The following is a 14,227-nucleotide window of genomic DNA, read 5'->3' on the forward strand; positions in this document are numbered from 1 at the left end:
AGCCTGGATAAATGCAGAGGGTTGCATCAGGAAGGGCATCCAGCGTGAAACTTTTGCCAAAACCAAACATGCGAATGAAACCAAACAATCTCATACCCAATTGGTTGAGGTCCAGGTTAAAAACAACCACCATTGGTACCGATGACCTACAGAGTACCAGTTGAAACTGGATGGCTTTTTCAGAAATAGAGGAAAAAGAGGAAAGGCAAGAGTCTTGGACTGAGTAGGGACTTTGAATATTGGGACTATGACAGGAAAAGATAGTGAGTTGGTCGCTTGATACAGAGAAGGAGGGTGGATCTACTGTGTGTCCAGGAGACCAGGTGGAAACGATGGAGGAGGTGAAAAGAATGGCGGATGGACTTATGAGTTTGAAACTGGAAATTAAAGGTATAATGCTCAATGGTGTTAGTAGCTATGCCACACAGGTGGCATAGTTGTGTGGCATAGAATTCTGGAATGAGTTAGATGAAGTGATACCCCCAGACATGAAAGAGTAATTGTTGCAGACTTCAATGTGCATGTTGGTACAGGCAATAGAGGGGATGGAGAGGTAATGGGCAGATTTGGTATACAGGATAAGAACACAGAGGGACAGATAGTGGTAGACTTTGCAAAAAGGATGGAAATGGCTGTAGTGAACACCTTTTTCCAGAAAAAACAGGAACATAGGGTAACTTATAAGAGCGGAGGCAGGAGCACGCAGGTAGACTACATCTTGTATAGATGAGGTAACCTGAAAGAGATCAGTGACTGCAAAGTACTTGTAGGTGAGAGTGTAGCCAGACAGCATCGGATGGTGGTTTGTAGGATGACTCTGGTGACAAGGAAGATGGACAAAGGCAGAGCAGAGGACAAAGTGGTGGAAGCTGAAAAGGGAGGAGTGTTGCATGGTTTTCAGGGAGGAGTTGAGAAAGGGTCTGGGTGGTCAGGGTGAGCTTCCAGATGATTGGACAACAACAGCTAGTGTGATCAGGGAGACAGGTAGAAGAGTACTTGGTGTGTCATCTGGAAGGAAAGCAGATAAGGAGACTTGGTGGTGGAATGAGGAAGTGCAGGAGTATATACAGAGAAAGCGGTTAGCGAAGAAGTGGGATACTGAGAGGACTGAAGAGAACAGACAGGAGTACAGGGAGATGTGGCGAAAGGTAAAGATAGAGGTAGCAAAGGCAAAACAAAGGGCGTACGATGACTTGTATGCTCGGTTGGATGGTAAGGAGGTTGAGAATGATCTACACAGGTTGGCCAAACAGAGAGATAAAAAAGATGGTAAGGATGTACAACAGGTCCAGGTGATTAAGGACAGAGAGGGAAATGTATTGACAGATGCTAGAAGAGTCTACTACAAGAGTAGTAGAGTCTACAGTAGAGTAGAGTCTACAATTTGTGGTCTACTATTGTAGACCACAAAGTAGCACAAATTAGTAAAAGTGAAGGGAGGAAGGTATTGAAGAGGATGAAGAGTGGAAAAGCAGTTGATCCTGATGATATACCTGTGGAGGTGTGGAAGTGTCTAGGAGAGGCAGCGGTAGATTTTCTGACTAGATTATTCAACAGGATCTTAGAGAGTGAGAAGATGCCTGAAGAATGGAGACAAAGTGTGATGGTGCCTATTTTTAAGAATAAAGGGGATGTGCAGAATTGTGGCAACTATAGAGGGATAAAGTTGATGAGCCATACAATGAAGTTATGGGAAAGAGTAGTGGAAACTAGACTGAGAGCAGAAGTCAGCATTTGTGAACAGCAGTATGGTTTCATGCCCGGGAAGAGTGCTACAGATGCAGTACTTGCGTTGAGAATGCTAATAGAAAAGTACAGAGAAGGCAAGAGGGAGCTGCGTTGTGTTTTTGTAGACCTAGAAAAGGCATATGACAGGGTGCCAAGAGAGGAGCTCTGGTATTGTATGAGGAAGTCTGGAGTGGCAGAGAAGTATGTTAGACTGGTGCAGGATATGCATGCTAGCTGTGAGACACTGGTACGGTGTGCTGTAGGGGTAACAGAGAAGTTCAAGGTGGAGGTGGGACTCCATTAGGGATCAGCTCTGAGCCCCTTCTGGTTCGCAATGGTGATGGATAGGCTGACAGATGAGGTTAGACAGGAATCCCCGTGGACCATGATGTTTGTGGATAACATCGTGATCTGTAGTGAGAGCAGAAAACAGGTAGAGGAAAATCTAGAGAGGTGGAGGTGTGCTCTGGAAAGGAGAGGAATGAAAGGTAGTCGCAACAAGACAGAATATATGTGTGTGAATGAGAGGAACTCGGGTGGAACAGTGAGGCTAAAGGGAGTGGAGATCAAGAAGCTGGAGGATTTCAGGTACTTAGGGTCAACAGTCCAGAGCAACGGAGAGTGTGGAAAAGAGGTGAAGAGACGGGTCCAAGCAGGTTGGAATGGGTGGAGAAAAGTGTCAGGGGTACTATGTGATAGAAGACTTTCAACCAGAATAAAAGGAAAGGTGTACAAGACAGTGGTGAGACCAGCGATGATGTATGGACTAGAAACTGTTCCAATGACCAAAAGACAGCAGGCAGAACTAGAGGTTGCAGAGATGAAGATGTTGAGGTTCTCTTTGGGAGTGACCAGGATGGATAGGATCAGGAATGAGTCTATCAGAGGGATGGCACATGTTCGATGTTTTGGAGAGAAGGTCAGAGAAGCCAGACTGAGATGGTTCGGTCACGTTCAGAGGAGGGATAGAGAATATATTGGTAGACGGATGCTGGAGTTGGAGCTGCCAGGCAAGAGGTCTCGAGGAAGACCAAAGAGAAGATTTATGGACGTAGTGAGAGAGGATATGAAGGTAGTTGGTGTGAGAGAGGAAGATACAGAGAATAGGGTGAGACAGAGAAAGTTGACTCGCTGTGGCGACCCCTGACGGGAAAAGCCGAAAGAAGAAGAAGAAGAAGATTTTACATTTTTCTCTTTCCATGATGATAGGTGAGGCTGGCCCCTCCTGCCTCTACTGACCGCAATGTCACTGCTCCGGTGTCTATACTGTCCTCAAGATACCCCCATTAAGCAGGCACACACACACAGACATGTAAGTAAATGACTGCAATCTTCTAATTAAAGGGTGTACACATATGCACACATGTGTGCATTTTTCATGCATGCACACACTCACACACAAACCCTCTGCCCTCTTGTTTTCCCTCATCTCCCTGGCCATCTCTTCACTATTTCTCTGTCGCTTAAGTGAAAGCCAATGCATTTAGTATCTACACACAGAAAGTCACCAAACATTTCAGCTGAATTTAAAATGTAAGAGTGCTGACCAAATTGAGAAACTATAATATATATTATTCAGTCAGAATATACTAGAAATGGACAAGCTATAATTAAGTTGGATATGAAGATCTACAACAATTTATCACAAAAACTTGTACCAACTGGTGGTGTAGATATAATCTATGATAAACAGGTTAAACATTCAAAATCACTATTGCTCTCTATCTATCTATCTATCTATCTATCTATCTATCTATCTATCTATCTATCTATAGATAGATAGATAGATAGATAGATAGAAAGAGAGCAATAGTGATTTTGAATGTTTAACCTGTTTATCTATCTAGATAGATAGATAGATAGATAGATAGAAAGAGAGCAATAGTGATTTTGAATGTTTAACCTGTTTATCTATCTAGATAGATAGATAGATAGATAGATAGATAGATAGATAGATAGATAGATAGATAGATAGATAGATAGATAGATAGCTCAGAAAACCATCGTTCTGGCAGCTGCTGTAAGTATTATTTTTTTAATTACGCTGTAGATCAGTAGGAATAGAACTTAAATATACAGCGAGACAGTAGCGCGTACAGTTAGAACCTTCAGTTGAATTTTTCACGAGAATTCGACAGTCATGTTTAAATTGCACTCGAGCAAAAACACAGAACTGAAAGGGTTAAGTCGGGCGGAGGGACACAATCGTGGTTCGGTCTGTGAATGCCTTGGTATCCTGCGGAGAGCTACAAGTCTGGATCGTAGCTGTAATGCGGTTCAGTATTCCATCGTTTTTTTCAAGCCGAGAGAAAGGACAGTCTGATGCTTGAGCGGGTGGATATTGCTACATATTTAAATCCCCCGGGTAGTCCCACGCTCCAGATTTTAGCAACAAACCTCTTATTTTTATCTAATTTTTACGTATTAGGATCACCATAACTGTTTTCATGTCGTAAATTGCGTCATTTGTGGGAAGTTTTGAGAGGTTTTTTTTGACCAGCTAGGGCCATGGCATTCGAAGCTCGGCCGGAGCTGGTCGGGAAGCGGTTCCTCTGTGTCAGCGGGGACGAACCTCCTGAAATTGGCGACATCGGTCGTTGGCCATGGAGGTCCGGTGTCATACGAGCTGTCAACCATCGTGACAGCGACAATCCCGACCTGACGGTAAGACAAACACTGACTAACCGCTCATCTGGTGTGTTACATGCAAAGTCAATGGGAAATTCTCTTAGTGGCTAGCAATCAAGGCTCTGCTCTAAGCTCGACAGGCGGAAATTTTGTGGCTTTCTTAGTTATAACGTATCACTGGAATAGCGGTTGCGTCGCCCATATTTACCAGGGTATCATCCGTTATCCTTTTCGCATAAGTTTGACGAGTGATTTGAACATTTGAGCAAAATAACATTAAGTATAATGCCAGAAAGGGGGTTACGATAGAGACTAACGGCTATCGCTCGTCCAGACAACGCTTGTTTTATATTAGCAACTTTTTTTTCTCCAGTTTATTTTAAAATCTTTGTGGCGAAGACCAAACTCTATGAACTTGAAGACCTATCAGCATGTTCGATCTAGGTAAATAACGGCACATTTCATGCACATGTAGGAAATTCATCTCAAATCTCAGTCATAGTCCGAATACGAGGCGCGGTGTGGTGTTGTCCAGAGGCAGAAGCATTTGCATGGCATCTGCAGATATTCGAGTCTGAAACAGATGAATGCTTTAATCTGTTGTATACTGGAAATCAGCTGACTGGGGAAGGGCGGGGGGCGTTCGCTGTCTAGTTTTACCTCGCTGGGCAATCCTTAAGGGCAACAAATCTTCGCAACCTCATTGTTATTTCTGACAATCCACATTATCCAAACGTGATGTCCTTACCCGAAGCAACATCTGGCATTGTTTTCCTGGCTTAACAACCCTCCGACTTGGAGTAGGACGTAGGAATGCTGGAACTTGAAGAACGAAAATTCTTGTTTGCTGCAGACTGAACAATGGGCAGCCTTTTGTGAAATATTGTCTGCTATTTTATGATGATTTCATATTAAAACATTTGCATTATTTTCCCGATTAATGCTTAATAATTTTATGTTTAATTTTGTACTATTCAATTATCAATAGAAATCTCGGCCATAATCCCCTCAGTTTTAAGACTCCAAAATGAAAAGAGGTGTTCTTAAATCGTGCTAACATGCAGATGGCAGCAAAAAATGAATTTTTTGCCATGATAATCTTGGCAGTTATTATATTGTTGTGTATGACAATACAGTGAGGTTGTTCCTTTTTTCTTTTGTTCACACAAGCATATCTATCTGCATATGTAAATGTGTAACTAAATCTCACCTCTGCTCTGACGATACGACTTCTGATTTGTGTGGAAATGTGCTACAATTACATTACAATAAGATATTCCACATAACATTACCCGTTTTGAAGATTGTGTTAGCATGGTTATTCTTAGTTCCTGTTTTTTATTTGTTATCGGTACAAAATCTCCCAGACCATGAACCTTATATACACATAGGCCTGTTTAAACGGCAGCCAAAGTGAAGCAGCACTACTCAATCATTTGATATTGTAATAGCAGCCAGTATGCTTCAAATGCATAATAAAATTTCTTGATCTGTGCAATGTTTGAAGATTTTTTTTTCTATCACAAACACCTTTTTAATTCCCTTGTTGAACTGGTGCTTGTGTGCATTGTTACCTCGGCAGTGAGTAGTGTTCTGGTTTAATTCCATACAATGGGACATAGTCTCATTAGCAAGAGGCTTAACTAGCTGAGTGAATACAGTGCAGAGGGATTGGAGATTAGATTAGAAAAAGTGTGTCAAGCCAAGCTGTCAGGCCTTTAGCAAGTGTTCATGACCAGGCAGGCTAGTAGCACAGTGGAGTCACCTCTCAGCACACCACATGGATGTATTTTTGTTTTTACCAGACTAACAGAATACTACTATGAATGAACACCATAAATTGGTGATACGCTGATAAATGTAAGATAAACACCAAGTTTCAGTTTCATTTTGGCAAGCTTAGGGGAGCCTATCTTTTGGCCTTTTAGGATTGTCAGTTTGTTAACACAAAAGAAAGGCGCAAATGTTATTTTATATGATTTTTTTTCATTTTTGTCATTTAATAAGGCACTGATACACAGATCTCACTGTCATAATTTTTATCTTCCAGGTGGATTTTCTGAACAATTGGTACAGTATGACAAAGTAGGTAAATTTGTGGCCATTAGGAATTGATTTATAATTACCCATATTTTAATGATGCATCTTTTATATAACCAATTGAACAGAAATTACAGTTGGTCAGTAGTCGCATCTACAGAGTCTTGATAGCCAACAGGGTGTAACATAAAAATGTTCCTAAGTCAGCTCAAAGCACCTTATATTTTGGGATTCAATTCAAAATACTTACAAATGTTTGCAATGTTGCATAAATGAAAAAAAGTGATACCTCGCTAAAGATGGGTAACAGCCAAGAAGAAATCACTTAAGAAGTAACTGTTAATTCCTTATATTTTTTTTAGTAGGTCTTTTCATTATCCATATTTCACACTGAAGTCACAATATCAACAGTTGGCTGTGTGAAAAGCTGAACATGGCTTGTCACAAGAATGTGACTATTTCCTCCATCTTTAGGATCAGTGAAGCGAAAGGGAGCTTGGACCATAGCCATTATTATAATTGAACAAGTGGATGGTAACTGCTGTAGTCATGTGGCGCTGCAGAATCTGTCACCTGTAAAAGTAGTCACCTGTAAAAGTAGCCAACATTTAGCTAGCTTAGGCTGGGAATTGTGTGAAATTTCTGTCAAGGACTTGAATACAGTATATTAGCAGTAATGTCATGAAGTATGCACCTTTTCTCATTCCAAACAGTGCTGCTAAAACTAGAATATTCTTGACAAATCTTAGTGACTCACAGCCCCTTCTACTTATTTTGGCTGCTGCTTTCAGGGGTTGTCACAGTGAATCAACTTCCAACATCTAACCCTATTCTCTGTATCCCCTTCTCCCACACCAACTAATGTATAATGTCCTCTTTCACTACAAGAAAAATGAGATTCACCTACCGCTGTATCCAATGAGGCGGAGTAGAGTCAGCATGACATTTGGCACACTCAATATTTAATCAAGGTAATCCAATGACTATTAACATGCATGGTGATGGCATCATACAATGATATGATCTGTGTCTGTGGTATCCTGCAGTTACACCATTGCACTCGAGAGTGAAAGGAGTTAAATGAGTTCTGGTTCTTTGTGTACTTCTGACAATGAAATGTATTGTAATTTTGAGAATAACAGTGAACAAGTTGTGCACAAAGTTAAAATTAATTACAAAACTGATAGCCATGAATTCAGAAGATTGTATAACTTAAAAGCTGTAGTCGTAGAAAATTTGACTGACTGTAAGATATGAACTATGATGGAATAATGTGTTTTGCAGTTTTGTAACCTTTAAGTACCTATTTCCTATTTCTACTTGTACAGGACTGGGTAGGAATGGTGACTGACTTACATCAGAAAGAGAAGACTGAAATTACTGCCTGTTCTTCTTGTGCAGAGCTCTGAAATCTGCCACAGTAGACTGGGCCAGGCACCTATACTTGTTCCTTAATTTAAAGGGGGTACAAATCAAATGAACACAGAACAAAGCAACATTCCAGCAATGTTATGTTTTTTTTTGTTATTTGTTTTGGTTGGACAGTAATTGGCTGCAAGATTTTTTTTTTGGTAATTTTCTTCAAGACTGTGGTCTTAGGTTTATAGGTTTATCTCTTTATGGTCAATCGGAAGAAAATGAGGTGATTTAACTGGGGGAGAAACTTCCAAATAAAGAATCCAGAGGTGCTTGTCGCAATGGTGAAGTGTAGCCCGTTAAGAAACATTGTTAAGCTCTGTGTCAGTGTGCTGGTTTGTGAATAGCTGCATTGTTCCAAGCTCAGACACATAGCTGTAAGACAGAGAATAATGGGTTAGAGAGAAATGTTTGCCTTGCTACTCAGACACTATGGTTTGGGAGTAGAGCAATGCATTGATGTGGCTTTTTCCTTTAGTTTGTTAGATGAATTGTTGAGTATCAGTGACATTATGAATTTGAATTGCAATTATAGTAATTAAATATTTAATATTCAAGTTGATATTGACTGCTAGCAATAATGCAATGTTATGTAATCCACATTAAGTCAATATTTTGAGTTATGGTAAGAAATTCGTTCATGTTTGTTTTTACCTTTTTAGGTAATCCAATTATGATTTTCTGTTTGAGATCTCTTTATTGAGTGGTTTGCGCTTCTGCCTTACAGCAAGAAGGATCCTGGTTTGATCTTGACAGGGGGGCTTTCTCTGAGTTCTCTGCATGTTCTCCCCGTGTCTACGTGGGTGTCTTCCCGTGTTCTCAGGTTATCTCCCACAGTCAGAATGGTTAATTGGAAATCCTTAATTGCCCAGATGTGTGACTGAAAGAGTGACTGGTTGTTTGTCTCCGTATGTGGCCAGCCAATGACAGCTGAGATAGGCTCCAGCACCCCAGCGACCCTGATTGCAGGATAAGCAATATAGATAATAGTAAATTATTTCTTTGCCATTTTTATTTTAAGAGGGGCTCCTATCATCTTTCCATGATTTTTAAATTAATCAAATCTAAAATATTCATAATGCCAGTAAAAAGGAGTATCACAGTATTAGTATTTGCACTTTGTTGTCTTATCCTTATATCAGTTTTTCTTTGTACTAGTGTGTGGCTTCTTGACGTTGACCCCACATTTACACATATTCCTGTAATTAGTATTGTAGTACAGTCTGGCAAACAAAACAATGTTGTGTAAAAATATTATTGGTCTTAATGAATAGTATTTGTATTTTGGCAGTTAAACTTTTAACTTCAGCTTATGGGTTATGTGGTCTTCAGGTAGAGCAGTAACCAAATACATATAGTGTGAATGGTTTGTTTTTTGGTGTCAAGGAAACGTAATGAAATTTGAAGCGAAGGGGGGGCTTGCTGGATTGCTGGCTCAAGGCCTTTCCCCACTCCCACCCCATACACACTACACACTGCTGCCATAAAGCTCCTATAGGTTCACTCGATTCCCATATAACCCTTGGAATACATTTAGCTTTACCACTGACCACCTGCTGTTATACTATCTTATATGAGTTTCATTCTCATTGCAATCTGCTAGGATAAAATTTCCAACTTCCTCAAAATGCATCTAGCTTTTTAGAAACCTGAAAAATATATGAAACTTTACTAATGCCAAAATGACTAACTGGTAAAAATATCACAAATTTTGAATATTGTCTACTTCATGGCAAATGCTTCTAACAGGGTTGGTAATATACAAATACTAAATCATTCATATGGAGTTTCATTTTAATTTAATTTTGTTTTCTATTTCCAGACTTGGACATTGTATTCATTCTTTGTCAATTCTTTGAATTGACATGTTGCCATCCAAATATAATACTGTGGTCCAACTAAAGTTAAGGGTTTGTTTGCTTCTTCATATTAGTCTGCATAATGGTTGCATCAACTGGCAATCCCAACTAAAGAAAGCTGGCAACATAGCGGATTTGTAGTGTGTAAGACATTTTTTCATTGACTTCCAGATTGCTTCCTGTTCAGTACTTTGAATTTGTTGTTACAGAAAACATGTCATGTCATTTAGTGCATGACTGCATTTTCTGTGTTCTTCAACCTGTGGAAGAAAAATATTTTGCCTACGAAATGCATTGTACCTAGGGAAAAACAACAACAACAAGGAAAAAAAAAATTCTGTCTGTCTGTCTGTCTGTCTGTCTGTCTGTCTGTCTGTCTGTCTGTACGGTACATACTGTATATACACTCACCAGACTCTTTATTAGGTACACCATGCTAGTAACGGGTTGGACCCCCTTTTGCCTTCAGAACTGCCTCAATTCTTCGTGGCATAGATTCAACAAGGTGCTGGAAGCATTCCTCAGAGAGTTTGGTTTCATATTGACATGATGGCATCACACGGTTGGCGCAGATTTGTCGGCTGCACATCCATGATGCGAATCTCCCGTTCCACCACATCCCAAAGATGCTCTATTGGATTGAGATCTGGTGATTGCGGAGGCCATTTGAGTACAGTGAACTCACTGTCATGTTCAAGAAACCAGTCTGAGATGACTCCAGCTTTATGACATGGCACATTATCCTGCTGAAAGTAACCATCAGAAGTTGGGTACATTGTGGTCATAAAGGGATGGACATGGTCAGCAACAATACTCAGGTAGGCTGTGGCGTTGCAATTATGCTCAATTGGTACCAAGGGGCCCAAAGAGTGCCAAGAAAATATTCCCCACACCATTACACCACACCCACCAGCCTGAACCATTGATACAAGGCAGGATGGATCCATGCTTTCATGTTGTTGACGCCAAATTCTGACCCTACCATCCGAATGTCGCAGCAGAAATCGAGACTCATCAGACCAGGCAACGTTTTTCCGAACCTCTATTGTCCAATTTCGATGAGCTTGTGCAAATTGTAGCCTCAGTTTCCTGTTCTTAGCTGAAAGGAGTGGCACCTGGCTTGGTCTTCTGCTGCTGTAGCCCATCTGCCTCAAAGTTCGACGTACTGTGCGTTCAGAGATGCTCTTCTGCCTACCTTGGTTGTAACGGGTGGTTATTTGAGTCACTGTTGCCTTTCTATCAGCTCGAACCAGTCTGGCCATTCTCAAGGCAACAAGGCAACAAGGCAAGGCAACAAGGCATTTTTGCCCACAGAACTACCACTCACTGGATATTTTTTCTTTTTCGGACCATTCTCTGTAAACCCTAGAGATGGTTGTGCGTGAAAATCCCAGTAGATCAGCAGTTTCTGAAATACTCAGACCAGCCCTTCTGGCACCAACAACCATGCCACGTTCAAAGTCACTCAAATCACCTTTCTTCCCAATACTGATGCTCAGTTTGAACTGCAGGAGATTGTCTTGGCCATGTCTACATGCCTAAATGCACTGAGTTGCCGCCATTTGATTGGCTGATTAGAAATTAAGTGTTAACCAGCAGTTGGACAGGTGTACCTAATAAGGTGGCCAGTGAGTGTATACACACACACACACACACACACACACACACACACACACACACACACACACACACACACACACAGAATCATATGTATAAATTATAATGTGTATGTGTCCGTATATATATACACACACACAGTGTATCACCACATATGACTTAATCACTACAAGAGGCTACAGTTGCCTATGTCTCCCATTGTGTCCTTCGTACATGAAGGAATTTTGGCCTTATTTCATTTATTTTGATTTAGATCAAGCTTGTGAAATAATATATGTTTTAAGATCTTTTGAATATCCAGCTTTTTTAGTGTTTTATGTGTTTGACTGGCGTCATGCTAGTTATAAAATTAACAACAGCTTTCCTCTTCCCTTCTACTTGCTCTGATTGTAGTATAATTCTTTGTAACACACACTTTACCTTTAACAATATTGCACCTTCCTGTTATTTGATTAAATATTAATATTATCAACTAATATTTAAATACTTCACTACCTTTTAAATTTTTTCAGTAAAAATTATACATTTTACTATTAAGAACATTTACTATTTCTAATATTACTTATTTTTCAAAAAATATATTTTTTTCAATACCATCATCAATGTTTCGGGATGGTTTTAGCTTTATAGCCAAATATCCAATCACTTTTACATCAAAACCTGCAAATTTTATAACACTCAAAGTTTTCCAAATGTATTCAACATTAGACTGCCTTAAATGTTGGAATTTTATAGTGAAAAATACAGTTAGTAAGACTGAAAACAATAAACTTTGAGTTTGACCTGGGCTGCTAAATACCTGCAGACTTTTTTAATATTGTTAATTGTGTACATTATTAAAGTTAATTGCACTTGATGATCTCCAAATTTCTTACCTTTTTTAAAAATCTGTAATTTGGATTTTTTTTTTTTTCTATATTTCTTTAAACAAAAACAAAAGCCAAACAAGTGTCAAGGCCCAAGTAGTAAATGAACTGAAAAAATTGATTTTGTTCAACACAAACAGCATGATTATAATTTAAATTTTGGAAATCAACCCATCTCCCCTTCATTAAAGTTGTGATTCCGATTTAAGAGATCAAAACAAAAGAAACAAGTAGGTTACAAAAGGATTTTTTGCTGTCATTATTTCGCCAATCCATCCATCAGTCCATTCGTCCATCCATCCATCTATCCATCCGTGCCTAGTAAGATAGTAATGCATTCAAATCCAGATTATCCACACTATACTTTTCTACATTATACAACAATATTTTATTGTTTTCATCGTACTGTCTTTTTAACTTCAGGCCAGTGTAATATATTAGTAATATCTAGTAACATCACTAATTTGTCAGCTAGTAATATCACTCATGCAGAGAACATTGATACACCTCAGTGGTATTGGGACAAAAACATAACTGCATTTTCCTTTCAAAAATCAAATATATTAGTTAAGCAAAAGTGATTAACTAAGCGGACTGAAATATCAGAGTAAGGGGAGATGTTTGAGGGAGATGCTACATTCTTTTTTTCTGGAAGAAACTGTGCCTGTCCTGTTTTACTTCAATGGAAGAGTAGCTAAAAGATATATTTTGATTCACAGTTAGAATACTCTGTCTCCACAAGCACAATACTGAGCTGTAGTTGTGCCATGGTCACAAAAGACACAACTTAACTAACCCAAGTGATAAGACACTGTTCATCAAATGATCCGTTCTATGCCAATCATCTCCATCACACACTGTAGACTGCCAGTGTATTGCCTCCAAACTGAGTCAGGAAGGAGAACGTCCACATCCATCCAAGGTTATGAAATATTATCATACGTATTTGTTCTATATTTGAATTATTAATTTTCAGACATATAGCACAATAATTCTGAATAAGTAATGTTGTCATGCTGGTATGATTGAGAATTATATGTGGCTGTGTTTTTTTTGTATATTTAATATCGATAAAAAAAACAAAATCCATCTTTTACTTTGTGTCATTCTGAGAATACATACAAATAAAAGACACGTTTTCCTTCTGCTACATGTCATGACATAAAATAAATGTCCTGTGATCATTTAATCATATATGTATAGTCTTCTTCCAGCATTTCAGTGAATGAATAACTCTTGCTCTTTTAGTTTGTTTTCATTCTGGTATGTCAAACATTACTTGTCTTGCAACTTCTAAAGATAACTCAACATGGCTATATAAGGATATAATAATTATAGACACTCCTCCCTGTATCTTTTTAGTTACTCTGTGTTTTCAAAATTCACAAGCATCTTCTTCTTTTCCTTTTGGCATTCCCCTTCAGGGGTCGCCACAGTGAATAAAGCCTCTCCATTGAATCCAATTCTCTGTGTCCTCCACTCTCACACCAACTACCTTCATATCCTCTCTCACTACGTCCATAAATCTTCTCTAATCATATATGTGTATTATGTAACAAAAATTTCAGTTCATGATTTCCTCATTAAAACAGTCAGTGGTTATTTTTTGTATCACTGTTAGTATTCATCACATTCAACAAACCGAATCAGACATATAATAACAACAAATGTATACTAAGATTTCATAAATTTTGCTGAACTGTAAAGGAAGGAAACAGACTATGGCTGCGTTCGGAATGTGGAATATATAAACTGTCTGGCTGTTCCTCTCACATCACAATATTGAAACAAGTGCATTTCCTACAGTTTAAGATTAAATTGATTCATCTCTGATTTGAAGCTTCCTTGTACATTTTTATTCTACTTCTTAAAATTCACCAATATATGCTATTTATTAACAATGTAGATTTCTTTATTGAAGAGGACAGTTAATAAACCTCATAATAATTACTAACTGGGTCCTAAAAAAATCCTGAAAACCAATTTCTGGAATGGTGAAGGAATGGTGTTTGCAGAGCTACATTGAAAGAATGATTATAGTTCAGAGTTGTCCAAAACCTGCTATTTTTGAAT

At 38.9% G+C, this 14,227-nt stretch overlaps 1 protein-coding gene across 1 annotated transcript in view; it reads left to right on the forward strand.

Annotated features, from left to right (window-relative positions):
- The first annotated feature begins 4,043 nt into the window (after nucleotides 1-4,043).
- Nucleotides 4,044-14,227, forward strand: part of jmjd1cb (jumonji domain containing 1Cb) — a 150,354-nt gene continuing 140,170 nt past the window's right edge. The window contains exon 1 of the mRNA XM_086141088.1: nucleotides 4,044-4,392. Within this exon, the coding sequence (XP_085997214.1) occupies nucleotides 4,237-4,392 (156 nt within the window). The 5' untranslated portion in view covers nucleotides 4,044-4,236. The remainder of the gene's footprint in view (nucleotides 4,393-14,227) is intronic.

This window comes from Fistularia commersonii, chromosome 33 (assembly GCF_037954325.1).
Source record: "Fistularia commersonii isolate RoL2024-O1a breed Wild chromosome 33, RoL_Fcom_v1.0, whole genome shotgun sequence".
In the NCBI taxonomy this organism is placed as follows: domain Eukaryota; kingdom Metazoa; phylum Chordata; class Actinopteri; order Syngnathiformes; family Fistulariidae; genus Fistularia; species Fistularia commersonii.